Genomic DNA, 16,406 nt, shown 5'->3' on the forward strand with positions numbered 1-16,406 from the left:
AGGCCAGTTAAATCCTATTGCGCCCCGATGTTAAATTGCCCAACTTTACGGCAGAAATAAACATGTTTACAACCTGGTACATGAAATGGTTTTGGTCTCTATTGCTCTATTTTAACATTCATGACAACTGTACGGGGGATGAAATTTTATACTGTATAACACACCAGTTTACACTTTAATTAAGGAGCTGCTGCTTTGAGTGACAGACTGTCTGCTGGACGTGTCCTCAGCTTCTCAGTCAGATCCACCCCTCGCTCCTTCACAGTGCCAGCCTCTCACCCAAACATGGTCACCTCTGGCTTCAAAAAACCAAGACGGCAATGGCCAAAATTGAACTCAGGCTTTAAAATGGGAGTCAATAAATCTATGGCTGATGTCATGGTAGCTACGTCCATTATTTTTACAGTCTATGAAACTGACTGTAAGGGGCTGAAAGGGGGTAAAGGTATGAAGACATATTGTACAGACCTTGCTGTATTCTCCATTTTCATTTATTTTATTTTATATTTATTTTTTAAGTATCTTTAAAAAATAATGGCAGATTACTGTCCATGTTGTTGCGCTTAACTACAATAATCATTCTCTTCAGTATGTAGATGGGAATGTTTCTGACTTGGACCTCTTAGTGTGACAAAACAAAACAAAACAAAACAAAAAAAAAAGCGAAAGTGAGGAGTGTGAGGTAAATATTGTGTTTAATAAACAAACATCAGTCAGGGAACTGACATTAGTCTGGGGATGGAAAGGGGGGAATATAAAGCACAATGCACATGTGTAGAGGTGGGGGGACGTATTTATCTGTTACACAAGGTGCCCCCGTACAGTAGGAGCAGGAAGTTCTATATAACATACAGATCAGGATCCAAGTCTACGGTACAAAAACTTAGCAGCAACATGTTAACATCGGAGACCAAGGGGCTAACAAAGTAGTTTCATTTAGAAAAAGTCACAGTATTCTTTAAGCATAAATTTGTTAAAAAGGTAAAAACAGTTCTAAGCATCCTCTAGGGTCAATGCTACTCACAAGATCTGTGTGTGAAATACATAGGTAGGGAAATTATCTATACATTTATACTCTAATATAAAGACCTTCTGGTAATGGCACAGTACAAACTCTCAGGAAACGCGACAAAAATATACAATGTCTTCACGTCACATTTGCAGATTAAAATGTAACTAAGGTCTCTGGCAAGCACAATAGTTTCAGTGATCAAAAAAAAAAAAAAAACAACTTCTCTTCAACCAAAATAAAGGACACCATTTTGTTAGTTCAGCTATCTTGACAGATTATGTCTTTTTAATACAAAAATAAGGACAAATATAAATTAATATATATTAAAAGAATCAGATTGATACATAGGGGATCTACTGAATAAGTACAGGTATTTATGATACAATAAATACTTGTCATTCATGACTGGGGGGTAGATAAACAGAGAGTACTGTATTTAACCTGGCAGGTATTATGTATAACTCTTTTACAGGTGAGAGCATTTGGATGTGTGTTTGTGTTTGTGTGTGTGTGTGTGTGTTGTTCAGTAGCTGTAGAAAATACCACAATTTTAAACACAGCTGTGTGTAGGATCGTGCACACAGTCTCAGAGGGTACAGGAGGTCTGTTGAGGGAGTCTGCAGACTACAGTGGTGGTTTCTTGTGTCGTAGGGGGGTTATCACTGCCCGCCGTCTCCCGTGCCTTAATGCAGCTCCTCCTAGTGGTGAGTCTGTGATACTACCAGTTAAGGTTACTCCTAAAACACACAACTCACAGACAGGAAGCAGGAAGTCTACAGGAAGCGGTCAGCCGTCAGTGACCGGCCAGTCCTCCAGGGAAGAGACAGTGTGGCACACCATTGGAGTCATCATGACCAACATAAAGAAGTAAGGAAAAAGTCAACTCTTGTGTTTTTTTTGTCTTTTTCTCCACTTCATAATAAAAAATAAGTCTGTTTTTGTACTTTACAATACAATTCAACATCCCCACCGAGGAAGCATCAATCATCAGTCCAGCACTGACAAAGAAAAGAAACTCTTTTTTAGTTGTTTCTCTTGTGGGTTTTTTTTTTTTTTTTTCCTTTTTAAAGGGTTTTTAAAAAAAAAAACAGGGATGGTGGGCGGACGGGTCTGTGGAGGGTGAAGGGGTTTTTTTTCAGAAGGAATTGGAACCTTGGACAAGGAGGACGGGGATCAAGTAAGGCGGGCAAGAACATAAAACATATCTGAAGGGGAGGAAATCTGCCAAGGGTGTTGTCTCTTTTTTTGTTTTGTTTTTTTTCTCTCTTTTTTATGAGGAACACTTTGTACAGCCACACTTGACCACTTTCTCCACTTCCTGAACAAAAGAAGAGCCGTCAGTGCACTGGAAGGTGTATTTCCTGCGTTTGCTGCGGAGGGGGGTGCAGCAGGTCCCCTGTCCTTCTGCTCCCCCCGGGCAGCTGCCTCGACACTCTAGGCGGGAGACCTTCTCCTGGGTTTGGCACGCCGCGTAGCCTTGCTGTCTCTGGTAGACATCTCGGACCCGTTCCCCTCGGCAGGCCACCTCTGCAGGCATGAGAAGGGAACAGAAGCATTACAAGTTATTCATGTTTTGCTATGAAGCAACAGTGTCACAATGACAAAAGTGATTTTAATGTTGAAAAAATGAAACAGTAACTCAACAAATCAGATGACTGTAGAGACGACACGGACAGGATGGTAAAATGAGACAAAGTGAGGGATACCACACTGACAAAATCCCTTTCTATAAACAAGCAAAATATTCTGAAATGTTGAGAAATTTGTTTGTTACAAACATAGATTTGTGAAACTAGCATAAAATACAGAACTTTAAACTTGTCAAAAATACAAACTATGAAACATTCAAAAAATGTTTTTCAGACTAAAATAATTTGTCCTTTAATCCAAACGAGACAACGGCATACACTCTGACATTACAAAGCCAAAAACTCCCTGTCCACAAGTCAACACTGAAAACTAAGTTTCTAAAAATCTTCCCCCGTTTGCATGTGGATGAAAGAAATGCAAACTGAACAAGATTGTCTATTGTGGATGACAAAAAAAAAAGATCATTCTAAAATTAGATGTTATTTAACTGTCCTAATGTTGTGTGGAATTTGAAAGATGAAAAATCAAAAGCAAACAACTTGAGCTGCATGTTGCATGAGGTGAAAACAAGGTGAAGCAGGGGCTGTTGGTGGACATATTTTAGGTTGGATTAGAGAGGAAAAAAGAAAAAAGAAAAGAGAAGAAAAGAGGCGAGATTAAGATGTGACCAGGCAGTCTCACCTGAGTTATCCCCCACGAGGGATTAAGAGGAAGCTCAGGAGATGCTGAGTTAGAAAAGCAACGTGTTAGAAGCGTTAATGCAGAGACATTTAACACTGTTAGACACACACACACACACACACACACTACTGAGAGAAAACAGACAACAAAGCAGAAGCTTACAAGAGGTGCTGTTAAGAGAAACATGCTTTCAAAAGCTTGTACTGCAAGATAATATTTTCTGAAGAATGTAAGTAGTTAAATTACTGTAAACACAGGTAATAATTCATACACAGACACAACAACAAACATACATGTGCATCCTCTCAAAACAAGTTTTTCTCACCTCTGTCACATGCATCTCCTGTATATCCACTGTTACACTCGCAGTATGCCTTGCCCAGGCCCGACACTCTACATTTGCCATGTTTACAGCGAGACACACCGCAGGGGTTGGCAGCATCCTGGTCCTGCTCATCACAGAGTACACCAGCAAAACCAGGCTGACAGCGACAGGAGTACGAGTAGGAGTTGATTGGAAGGCAGGTACCATGGATACACCTGAGGATGGAGAGACAGGAAAGATGAAGATGTGGACAGATATACAAATCTTTGGTGTCTTTGGATCTTGTACTAAAACCTGGTGCTCACTGTGTACTGTAATCCCCTAGCCACCAACACACAGACAAACAAACACTCACTTGTTGCCATCACAGGGATTGTTGACTTGCTGGTCACACACTGTTCCCGTCCAGCCCGGGTGGCAGGTGCAGGTAAAGCCACGATGCCCTGTTGGGTGGCAGTCACCCTGGACACAGGCGCCTCTCTGGCAGGGCTGGCAGCCTGGCTCCACCCCGTGGCCCAGCCACTGTCTGGTGGTGCTCTGTGCTGTCCCAGAGCCCGGAGCCCCCGTCCCCAGCCCGGCACCAAGGTCCTGGAGCTTCCCGTTGATGTACAGATTACGGAGACAACCATGGAAGCTGGTGCCGTTTCGTCCACCTGAGCTATGCTGCAGGGATGAGAGGCCCCCGGAGACTGAGGCACGTTCTGGCATACCTGGAGGAATACAGGATTAGAGATTAGAGCATCAAACTGTGGACATACATAAGCATATATCAAAATGCACAAAGTCAAATCCCATTTTCTCTATACAGTGGCTTCTGTGCAAGATTACAATGATTTTCACACATAAGAGGATAAATTAAAAGACAATAGATTAAATAGTAAAACTCGTTTAAATAGTTATTTGAATACTAAGTGAAACTGTATTAGGACTTAGTTTGAAGATTATAACTGCTGGGATGCCTCTTTCCTCTGGCAGCATGTTCCAATCTGCAGTTCATCTTTCCCTTACTCCACTAAAGGGAGCAGTAATCAAGCCGGCCAGTGATAAAAGGGTGCATTAGTTTCTCAGTACCTTTCAGTGAGACAAATGGCTCTACTTTGGCAAAACTCCTAAAACGTATCAAGGTTCTTTTAGTGATAATTTTTGTGGGCTGTAAATCTCAAATCAGGATCAAAATGTGCATCAAGACTACTTGTAGTTTGATGTTTTGTACAAGGGATTTTAACTTAATCTATCTGGGCCTTTGCCCCAATAGAAAATAACCTTTTTCTTATTTTTGGTCTACAGGATATACGTGTTTATTCTGTGACATTGTGGCAGTAAACTGAACCAGTAAATGTGACAGGATACAAATAAGCATTTGAGGACAGTTATTAATACTCTGCATTATTTCCTGTTATTTTGATATACTGTATTTATCACACATAGCCAACAATGTGAAGGCCATTATTTAAAATTGATAATAAATATTGCTGTTTCTTTATAATTGTCCTTAAAATTAACCAGTTTTTCGATAAATACATAAATCTACACAGTGATCCTGTTTGACCTGCAGTGGAACAATTCATCTATGATGTGTTTGTCTTGAGTCATTCACACACACACACATAAACACACACACACACCGTACTCCTGTCCTTACCTCCCAGGTAAAGCGGAGAATCTATGTTGAGTGTAGACTGTTTGCTGATGGAGTTGATGGATTTGGGTGGCCCGCCGTCAATGGACAGAGACAAAGTCTGGTCTGATGCTACCAACTCCACAGCGTGGAAGCTGCCATCATTCACTGTCTCCACACTGAGAGAGATAGAGAGCATGGAGAGATTGTGTCTGAACATTTGCATCATCCATCAAGTGAATGTAGCAGTTGGGCATTTCTGCTTGTATGTGCAAGTACCTGTATATAGCAGAGGGAGGGTAAGATCCGGTATCATAGCTGACCCTGAGGCGTCCCCTGTACAGCTCCATGGCAATGTGGTCATTGTCCCCTTTATACAACAACACGCCACTGTCCTCATCTGTAGCAATCTAAAAACAGAGCGGGATGTTCGAATCAATGGCTTTAGGTAAATAAAAGTACCAATAAAGCAATATGAAACTACTTCTGTTTCAAGTAAATGTCCTGCATTCAAACTCCTACTTAGGTCATCATCAGCAAAATGTATTTAAACATGCACTAACTATTTTTGGCCACTGGCGGGTAGCAGAAACAAGCCATTTCACAACCTTGACATATTGCCTTTTAAGTTGGCACATACAGCCTAAATCCAATATTAGGTTTGTTTAAGTTCTGCTCTTGGTCGCTACTGGCCTCAGGTTGTGCCTATTAGCATACACTTGGGTCTCTAAAACACACTTAACCTGCAAAAACTTGCTGGTTAGTGGTATGCTAATACTGTACATCAGAAACACAAACTGATACTGGCTTTCTACCAACACCAGAGGGAAATGTAGCTGTTTAGCTGCTAAATGCTATGTTCACTAGCTGTTAACTGTGTCTCTCTGTAAGGTATTGTACAGTTGGTTATAAAAACTTTTCTACTGAAAACAGCTGCCTGCTGCATCTGATAACAACGCCATGAGAACTGATCCAAAACAGAAAGGTTGCGGGTTGGACATCTAAACAGTGAGCTGAAGGTCGGTATAAAGCTCACACCTGTAGGCTGATGTTGGTCTCCGGTGAGAGGAGACTGGAGGGAAATTGCAGGTAGGACTCGCGGTTGACAAAGTTGACACTGACAAGCATCTCACAGCGCTCGCCTTCGTAGCCTTGGAGACACTGGCAGCGGGGGTCAGTTCCCATGATGACACACTGCGCGCCGTTGAGGCACTCGTGGTTGTCACAGGGGCTGGTGTGAGGAAGTACCATTGGGGGAGAGAACTCACAGAATAGCCCGCTGCAACACACACACATTGCACACACACATTGAATCCAACAAGTGTTTCTGAAACCATTATTTTATTTTTTAAGCATGTTTGTGATTCATTACGTAGGCTACAAGTTGCAGCTAAGTAAAAAGTGCTCCTAGTCAGAGTTAAGAATGACCATTTGTATGTCAGTTACTCACCACGTGTTACCATGGATTCTTAAATAAATGTTTCTCTCGCATGCTTTCATGGTGAGCGAAGAATGCAGAAAGACATTGACCTGAAGTACAGGGCACTGCATTTAACAACAGCAAAACTCTCACACAACCCCTGCAGTATACTCCTAAGCTCATTTATCCAGTTGTATGCTCAGTACTAAACACATGCATTTTTGCTGAAACATTATAACATTATTTAATTTAATCACATAAGTACAAACAGTCTCATGCAGGGCTTAGTCCCGTGCATTTGAACTCTGCTCAAGCGAAGCTCACACGTACGTGTGTCCTCAAGCACACTTAGGACACGCAGGTGAAAGTGTTATATATTGTAACATTTTTAGGGAATTTTAGGAAGTAGGCTACTGAGCACATGACTGGATACATGAGACTTGGGTTACACTACAGGAGTTGTGTGAGTTTTTGTAAACTGACGTTTTGATATAGTGTTGCTGTTGTAAAATGCAGTTCCCAATGACTTCAATTCTTGACTTGTGTCTTTTTTGATTCTTTATTCAGTGTGGCATGCCAGAAAAACTAAGTTTTCCTCACAAATTCAAGGTATCCCTTGGTGAGTAGACTAGTTGATATGCAAATGATAATTTTTGGGTGAAGTATCCTTTTAAGGTGGGCTCTTTTAATTATCCCGTAAAGCTTTGAGAGACTTAATGGGTGGATGGATAGACGGATGGATGGATGGATGGTTGGATGGATAGCAATAATTGATAGTGAACACAGGGAGGAGCCCCTTCTGCACCACACTGCAAATAAATACACATTGGGATACTGCTGGCAAAGAGAATGCTACTTTGATATGATCTATGTATGTGAGCTCCTGCTAGGATGCGTGCTTACCTGTATCCCTCTGGACAGACGCAGGTGTATCCATTGATTGCGTCAATGCATTGACCTCCATTCTGACACTTGTTGTCTTCACAGTCGTTATAGTCCAGCTCACAGTGCTCACCTACATAGCCTGGAGTGCACTCACACCTAAAATGTGGACGTACACACACACACACACACACACCCCTAATTTTAACCAAATGCCAGAATAGAGAAAGAAAAGTAGGATCCAGACAATTAAAGCTACATTTAAGGTTTTCAAGATGCCTGATCAAGAGCACCAGCTTCCAGACATCATATGTCAAATTGTTGATAACTTTATACAGCTTGGCAACAAAGCACACACACACACAAACACACACGGAGGCAGACACACTACGCTGACCCCAGTACACATCACAAGGGACTAAAACTAAAGCAAGGTTCAGATAAAATCTGGACAGGAAACCTTATGAGGGAGCCCAAATCACACTCCCAACACCTCCCCTCCACACACACACACTCACACATGTACACACGTACACACAGACTGCTTATCTCTGCAGGGAAAAACCAGCAACTCATTTAGTTTAGTGTGAGAAATGTTAGTACTCAAATCCTGTGGGAGAGAAACAAGAAAACACTCCTAACTCCACCAACTCTGCATGTGTGTAAGTGCGTGTGTGTGTGTGTGTGTGTGGAGTCCACTCACTTGTATCCCTGAAGGGTCAAAATGCACTTTGAGTCGTGCTGACATGGGTTCAGCTCCGGAGCACAGAAATCCAGTTTCTCTTCACATAGCTCCCCTAGGAACACACACACACACACACACACACACACACACACACAAAAATCATCTCAACACCTTTTCAATACTTCGCATAACATTAAGAAAAATAATAAATAATAAATAAAGTGAAATTATCATATAAAACACCTCAGTATTTGCCAACTCTAACACCCTGACAGTGTTTGTGCATCTTGGTATGATTGAGCATCTCTGTGTGTATACGCAGTACTGTATGTATCTGCACTGCATTCACAGCAATGTGTGTGTGTGTCTGTGTGTGTTGTATGGGTGTGTCCTCTGATGATGGATGACTCTCTTATGGCCAGGACCAACACAGTGGTCTGATAAATGATCTCATCTCTGGGAATGTCACATTCCTGATGATATTCCCATGTGTATCCTGACGTTTCTAAAACTCTGAACTCCGAACGAATCGCTGATGAGGCATCAGGGAATAAACCAATACTCCTGACAGCATACAGTCCACTCTGATCAATGAGAATGTGTGTTAAATGATGGGGGATGCATGTTGGTGCTTTGGCGCTTCTTTATCAGTAGTAACAGTGCTAACTCACTTATTTAGAAGCAGTCATAATGCACCCAAATTTGTATGTATCCCATGTAATCATGAGCCAGTAATTTGTGCATTACGAACATATTTTGTAAGGCTGCCATCATGAGACAAATGCACTGATGGGAGCAAAGAATGAAGCGGACATATGCAGTTTTGTAAGGAGACAGGTTGGGGTGGTGGATGGGTCTCTTCCTAACCATAGTAGCATTACTTGCCTAAACCCAACCTCTGTAAGTCTACATTAATAATGTAACTTTATGTTAAGGATGTAAGGCCATTAGATATCATATGAACTGTTGTGTGTGCATTTTCATATGTACTGTTCTATGACAATACGTTGAATAACCGGCCATCTTCCGATTAGTGGCTGACCAGCTCTACCTCTTGAGCCACAGCCGCCCAGTAGTAAAAAGTCAGGTTTTAGTGAAAATGCATGTGTTTGGGAAGAACTAGACTGGATAAATGAGACTGGGGATATATTGCATGAATTGTGTAAGAGTTTGTAAATAGATGTTTTGATACGGTTTTGCTGTTGTTAAAAATGGAGCGCCATAATTTCATCAAGAATTTTCTCCATTTTTGGATTCTTTGTTCACAGGAAGCATGCGAGCAAAACAGTTTTATTTCTGAAATTACCATGACAGGGTGGGTAATTGATACACAAAGGATCATTATGTGGGTGGAGTATTCCTGTAAGAACAGTTTTGAAGTGGTATACTGTAAGTCAGATATTTAGGGTGCAAGCAGCAGACTACAAGTCATCTCAACTTTTACTCCTGTCTTAATGAAGTTTGATAAAACTGCAGTGCCCAGCTGATATCACTGAGCCTTTTAAAGGTTTTTCAAGATTTATGTCCTCTGGAGGAATGACTGGTCTTGGGGTTGAGTGCCACAGACAGGCAGGGGAAATTGGAAAGTATTGAGAGATGGAATAACAAGCCATTGGCTTTAGTCGCTTATCACCAGCCTTCTCTTTAAAGGTCAAAATGTTCACCTAAATCATTAAGACATAGTTTACTTTGACTTACGTAATAACATGTATGCATAAAGCAGCAAGCTGAATCATTCCAGATATATGAGAGGATGAATTACAAACTCAGCGGTCTGTTTGAACAGCAAGAACATGCACTGCTAACATGGAGCATGACTGCTTACAGTATGTTTTATCTGTGGTACTACAGACCAAACTTTCTGGGGAGCGTGGAAAAAGCACAGGAGATGAGGGAAGGAAGGAAAGGATGGAAGGAAGAAAGAAAGGAGAGAGGGACAAGAAGGACAGAGAGAAGAACAGACTAACCTCTCTCCACCTCATTGGTAGCAGCTGCAACCACAAATAAAGACAGACACAAAAAAAAATAGACGACAGATGATAGAAAGCAGAGCGAGACATGAAAAAAGACACAATACAGCGAGACACAGAAAGACAGAGAGAACACCGCCACAAAGGTTAGCAGTCAGAGATGATTAGCACAGTGCAAAAGCAGACAAACAAGCAGCAACAGACCACTGTTAGTTAGAACAAAATGTGATTTGTCTGCAGTTTATTACTGTGAAAAGGCCGTCCTTGTCTGTGCATGTTCAGTACTTTTCAGTAGACACAATACAGTTGCAAAGTCGGGGGAGTGGAGAAGTAAAAGTTTATTTTTCCCCAAACACAATATTAGTTGACTCACAGTTAAAACGCTTCTACAGGTTGGATCGGCATCAGTGCAAAAGATGAACAACTGTGTTAGAAAATGTCTGGTTCTTTGATAAAAAGTCAAAGGTACAAGCTTGTGTGTACATAAAAACATCCAGGTAGAAGTTAACTACAACTCCCAAGATGCATTTTGACAAGAGAAATCTAATCACCAAGCTAAAAAAAATAATAATAGCGGGAGAAAGCTTACAGTTGAGGTGAGAACTGGCAACACAACCTGCATCTTAAATCAACAATGTCTTTGCATATGATGTCATACATAGGTGCACTGTCCAGATGAAGCAGGCAGCTGGAGGCAGACACTACCAACACTGCAAAAATGCCTATAATTTGTGCTGCTTACAGCAGAGATCAAATTGTTAAAAAAAAGACTACTTTAAATCCTGTAAATAGTAGGATGTAAAGGGGAGAAGTTTAAAAAAAAGAGTCACTGAGAAATAGCAGAAGACATGGATCAAAGACCTCAGTCTTCAGCCTGGAGGAGCAGAATCAATGAATTTTAAACATGAATGTTAAAGCTTTGTGTTAAACATGCCTCGAGTTGAATCTCATCACAGTGTACTGCCATAACTTCTCTGTATTTTTAGCCAATTTAATGCTCTTATTAAATGTAAAGCGTCATTACATCATGATTGAGTGCCCTTTCAGTCGTTTTAGATTTTGGTGTTCACATTGTTCCCCACCTTTACTGTCACTGCGTTACGGTTCTAACAGCAGGGCTGCTGCCATTTGTGGCAGTTATTTATAATTTAGGACAGGGTATCTGCCATGTTAACTGTGGACTTCTAAATTGGGAAATGCCTAAGTTAAGACAGCTCCCTTCAGAACTGTTTCATAGTCTATCCAGACTATAACCTCTCAGTTCATTTGGATTTCCAGAGGGTGTTATTAATTACTGCAGAACAAAATACCTCTGGACACAATTAGATAGACTTACAACCAATCAGAGTAGTAAAATGAGTGATGTGTGTCTTTTCATATTTGAACTGGTGATGCTTCTATGTCAATCACTGTATTAAACCAAGCCCGTATTACATAAATGGTTGTGATTGGTCGAGCCCAGGTTGGGCGAGCTGGAAATTTGCTGAATGGAAGGGGTTTGCAGAGTTGTCTGGTTCCCAGGCTACGAAAAATCCTACATGTCATCCTAAACTGAGATAAGATAGAATTTCAGACCTACTAATTTTCTATAATGAGGCCTCTGGAGAGTAATGTGTTGCTCTGCAATGCTGACGTTAAAAAAGATTAAACTGCGAATACAGAATGTGGAATGGTACCTGTGTATTCTGGTGAGCACATGCATGTGTAGTTGTTGATTCCATCGACACAGGTGGAGTTGTTCTCACAGTCGTTGTCTTCACAGTCATCGATGTTGATCTCACATCCATCCCCTTCAAAGCCCTCTGGACACACACACCTGAGATCACACACAGACGCACACGCATCCGTAAGCAGATATCAAAGGATAAACACATGTAGGGCCGCATGCAGAACATTGGAATCAGAAATCTTTGGGGCCTCTAGATGACAAAGACACACACAGACACGCACAGACACGCACAGACACACACACACACACACACACACACACACACACACACACACACACACACACACACACACAATCCATGCGTGCAGCTCATAACAGCAGTGTCAGCTCCATCTACATATCCCCAGTAGAGAGTCATTATTCTGTTAACGTGAGCGTGCCTCAACTCTGTAACTACTACTCAGGTTTATTACTGCGTGTACACACACACACACACACACACACACACACACATACACACACAGCAGTATATTATGGGTCTAATAAAGAGCTCTTATGCGGCACACACTCGGGTGGATTAATATCTCATTATATAGTCAACGACAGCTCTTGACGATAAATATTCCACCCCCGACGCTGAAGAAGGAAACCAAAGTGTGCAAAGATGGAAATACAGACACAGAGAGGAAGACTGATATGAAAAAGTCACAGAGAAGACAGAAGAGGGCAAGGAAAGAGAGAGACGGGAGGAGGTGTGATCTTGTGCTGGTCTAATTGTCTGTGTGGGTGGTTAAAATCTGCTTGGAGCGTGCAGACAGGCGTTAGCTCTCCTCCTGTTAATACTTAGCAGCCTAATGAAGAGAAGGTGGTTCTCACAGCAGGGCTGTCCGGCTCCGAGACAGACTGAGGACACAACTGGTCCCCTGAGCGCTTTACCTCCTGTACACTCATCCCCACTTGTCATTAGTGGTGCAGCTGTATCATTGATGGAATTATCTGCTGAGGGTCCACAGATCACATGTGGTGTCAATATTAACACGTTCTCAATAATCACTGGTTCACTGGTTTATTGATATTCAGTATCTGTTAACTGTTGTCTGGTATTTGCCACTCCTCTGTGGTTTTTAAAGAAGCTCAGTAGATGTTTCTGTATGTTTATTTTTAGGGTGAACACAAAGAAATATACAATTTGTATGCCCTGGATCTGATTTTCTACAGCTATGGTCATTATTCTGATAACAATTTACTTGCCAACTGCACTGGTAAGATCTGAGGACGCTGCAAACACATGAGTTATCATAAAAAGTTTCCTGTTTAAAACTGGAGTAGGCAGTTTAATTATGGCATCCCTGGGCAAAAAATCTCTTAAATCCTTTTAACATATTTTAAGTCAAGTGGTCTGGCAGAACACTAGACTCCTGCACCTTTGTCTTGTGTTGTCTTGTTTTCAGGTTTTAGAAAATCTAGCCCATGACAGGAGACTTTGGCCAATCACAGCTCATTTCAGAGAAAGGGTGAACCTGTTGGCTGTTCTACAAATGCAAATGCATGTTCATGTCCCTATGGCGAAAGCCTGATCCAATGGCGGAGAGTAAGTTGCTATTCTAGCTTGGCAGCAACTACCTACACTGCAAAGCAACCCCAAAAAGGAAGACGGACTTACCAGAAAGACTCTAAAAGAGAGTCTAACAATAAGCAGATTAAGGTTCATGTCAATTTCAAAGTGTTTCAGAGATGGAGAGAAAATGTTGCTTATAGTTTAGCCTTCTGCTAACCAGAGCTAAAGGCCTACACCTGCAGCTCCATGTTCAAGAGTATGTGAACTTAGCAAAGGTTAGCTAACATTAGAGCCTCGAATCACAGTGTGTCCTCCATCTCACACCCCGCTGCTACAGACCACCTTGCCAGGATGTGAGCGGGCAGCGATTCCGGAGATGTAGGGATGCCCGATGTGCGAGGGGAGGGGCCAGCTTTACATTCTGTATCACGCACGCACACACACACACACACACACACACACACACACACACACACACACAGAGAGGCCCTGCTCTCAGTGATAATGGCTGAGAGGTTTGGTTATACTTCACAAGAGTTGATGCTGAAACTGCTTGTTGTTACACTTTCAACAACTCTTGTGCAGGTAAGCGCAGAGACACTAGCAATCTTTCAAAACATAGAGCGAAAGTTTGTCACATACAGGTGGAGAAATGCACCGTTTTCTACTATGTAACTCGTAGTTCATCTCCTGTTACCCCATCCACCTGAGTTAGGTTAAAGTCTACAATAGTAATTCATTCAGGTTGCTGAGGCTTCAAGCATTTTTCTCCCTGTTAAAGGTTTTCTTTGCAGAGTTTTTCCTTATCTGCTGTGAGGGTCCAAGGACAAAGGATTGTTGTATGCTGTAAAGCCCTCCCCAAAAGAACGTGTAAGGTTAGTGTTTATGTACTGGATCAATAAGCAGCATTGGTAAGAGTAGTAGGGATGGGTATCGTTAACATTTTAACGGTACCCGTCCCTAAGGAAATGGACCCCTGTCAACAACCATAGCAACCTGTGCAGCCAGTGCACAAGCTTGGCACTGCCACTGTCCACCAGCCTGTTGTGACACCCAGCACTGGGGGGGTTGTGCTGGCTAAATTGAAGGTCTGCTGCCCTCTCTCCTTCCTGACAAACAGTTCACAGCTTTAACCACATTAACTCATTGGTTATTTAGAAGAGGAACAAATGCAAGCTGATTCCTGACTCTACTTCATCCCCCTTAGCACACAGTACTTGTGTACACACAGTTTAACAAAGCAATAAAGAAAACAGATATCTGGCCTCTTTCATTTTTGTCATCACTTCCACAGAGGTGGTCTGAGTACCTGGTTTAATCATTACCTGATATTTGTTCAAAGCCACTGAGTGTTAAATGTTAAAACGTCTGACTTTACACCTCCCTCACTGTGGCATTAAAAGAAGACATGGTGGCAGAAATCCATTCAGAGAGCTGCTGTCCTGGCAATTCAAATGTTAACAGGCCACTCTGTCAATTTTGCATTACACTTCCATTAAGTTGGGGGACTCACAAGGGACAGATTTAAGAAAGAAAGATCAAAGTGATGCAACAGAGCACCAAAATATCTGTACTTTGGTCAAGTATGGGTAACATGGGTCAAGCTACAAAACAGGGTTGATCCTACAACTCCAATAATATAGCATCTTTAAGCAGACCCTCCTTGTCTGGCACATGCTCATGTCTATTAAACCTTAACATTTTTTCAGACTTTAGAAATCTCCCCTCAGAGCTACAGAAGACATTATACAGTTTTCATAGAGCTGAGTAGTACTCCTCGAGACAAGTAATCTGATATCAAAGTGTAAAATAGGTGGAAAGCCTCTTTAACATAAGCCATACAGACATAATAGCCTAAACTAACCAGGCTGAAAAAAGTCTTTTAAATAGTCTCTCACCAAAAGTTGCTTCCCTCTCCTTCCTTCAGGTGGCAGGTGCCGCCATTCTGGCACGGGTTACTAATACAGGCATGAATGGGCTCCTCACAGTTCTGTCCCTACATGCAAACACAAACAAACATTTAGTGCATCCAATGAACAACAGCTTCTTATCAATATAGAATTTGCAACTATTTGCTAAATGATAGGATTTTCTTATTCCCTTGTGATTAGGAGAGACTGTTGCGCAGTGGCATGTGGTCCATTACGGGTGCTGGGGTGACGCCCCTCATGGCATTCCAAATGTGAATTCCATATTCTAATGAAAATAATTTTTGTTCTTGTTGTGTGTGTTTACATTTAAGTTGGTACTCTCACATAAATCCTACATTACTTAATATGCAAGGACTATTGAACAAGCACTGCCCACAGTCTCTGTTTTAGTGTGATGAAGGGCGTACTTTTCCCTGCCTGAGCAGTATGTCTCTAATATGTTCGGATTTTCTTGATAGCCACTGACTGGTTGACATCACACGCTGAAAAATAATTGGATGTGGGATGGAAAATTTAATATCAAGAACTGACCCTTTTTTGGCCTTCTGATTGGTCTGCTGACCCACCAGCCAGAGTGCTCCTCCTCATAACAACAGTTGCTAACGTACTGGGGTCCGTCAAACTCCGCCCCAGGCTGTGTTCTCCCACGCTCATTGTTAATGGTGTCACAGTGAAATCAGTGATTTATATTATTTTAACATGCTTAAAAGGTGTGCTTGGGGTGTCTGCAACAGTGACTCAAGATATCCAGAACGTATTCCCGGAGTATTTTTTATTCCATCCCAAAGAGTAAATGACGTCTCTCTCTCTTCCTCCTGGATTTGTAGCACTTTGCATTTATAGATGTGGCTGTGAATGTCACATCATGTATATAAGACTCCACTGCATACTGAAGGCCCTGTTGCAGACATTTGGATGATATCTGTGATCCCTGGCTCCAGAAATGGTCACTGACAGACTCGAGGGATAAGTCTGTGGAGACAAGACGGGCCAGAGAGCTAGCAACCGTGGGGGCTCACATTAGTGGCCATGGCTACCATCAGACATCGGGACAAAACAACGATT

General features: G+C 41.9%; 1 protein-coding gene across 2 annotated transcripts in view; it reads right to left on the reverse strand.

Moving 5' to 3' along the window:
- Positions 1-1,209: 1,209 nt before the first annotated feature.
- slit2 (slit homolog 2 (Drosophila)) overlaps positions 1,210-16,406 on the reverse strand; it is a 120,731-nt gene continuing 105,534 nt past the window's right edge. For both annotated transcript variants that reach the window (XM_049572647.1, XM_049572648.1), the window contains 10 exons: positions 15,309-15,406; positions 11,860-11,999; positions 8,232-8,325; positions 7,550-7,687; positions 6,265-6,505; positions 5,506-5,636; positions 5,251-5,405; positions 3,964-4,318; positions 3,609-3,823; positions 1,210-2,539 (listed from right to left, as the gene is read on the reverse strand). In XM_049572647.1, the coding sequence (XP_049428604.1) occupies positions 2,283-2,539; positions 3,609-3,823; positions 3,964-4,318; positions 5,251-5,405; positions 5,506-5,636; positions 6,265-6,505; positions 7,550-7,687; positions 8,232-8,325; positions 11,860-11,999; positions 15,309-15,406 (1,824 nt within the window). In that variant the 3' untranslated portion in view covers positions 1,210-2,282. The remainder of the gene's footprint in view (positions 2,540-3,608; positions 3,824-3,963; positions 4,319-5,250; positions 5,406-5,505; positions 5,637-6,264; positions 6,506-7,549; positions 7,688-8,231; positions 8,326-11,859; positions 12,000-15,308; positions 15,407-16,406) is intronic.

This window comes from Epinephelus fuscoguttatus, linkage group LG3 (genome assembly GCF_011397635.1).
Source record: "Epinephelus fuscoguttatus linkage group LG3, E.fuscoguttatus.final_Chr_v1".
In the NCBI taxonomy this organism is placed as follows: Eukaryota; Metazoa; Chordata; class Actinopteri; order Perciformes; family Serranidae; genus Epinephelus; species Epinephelus fuscoguttatus.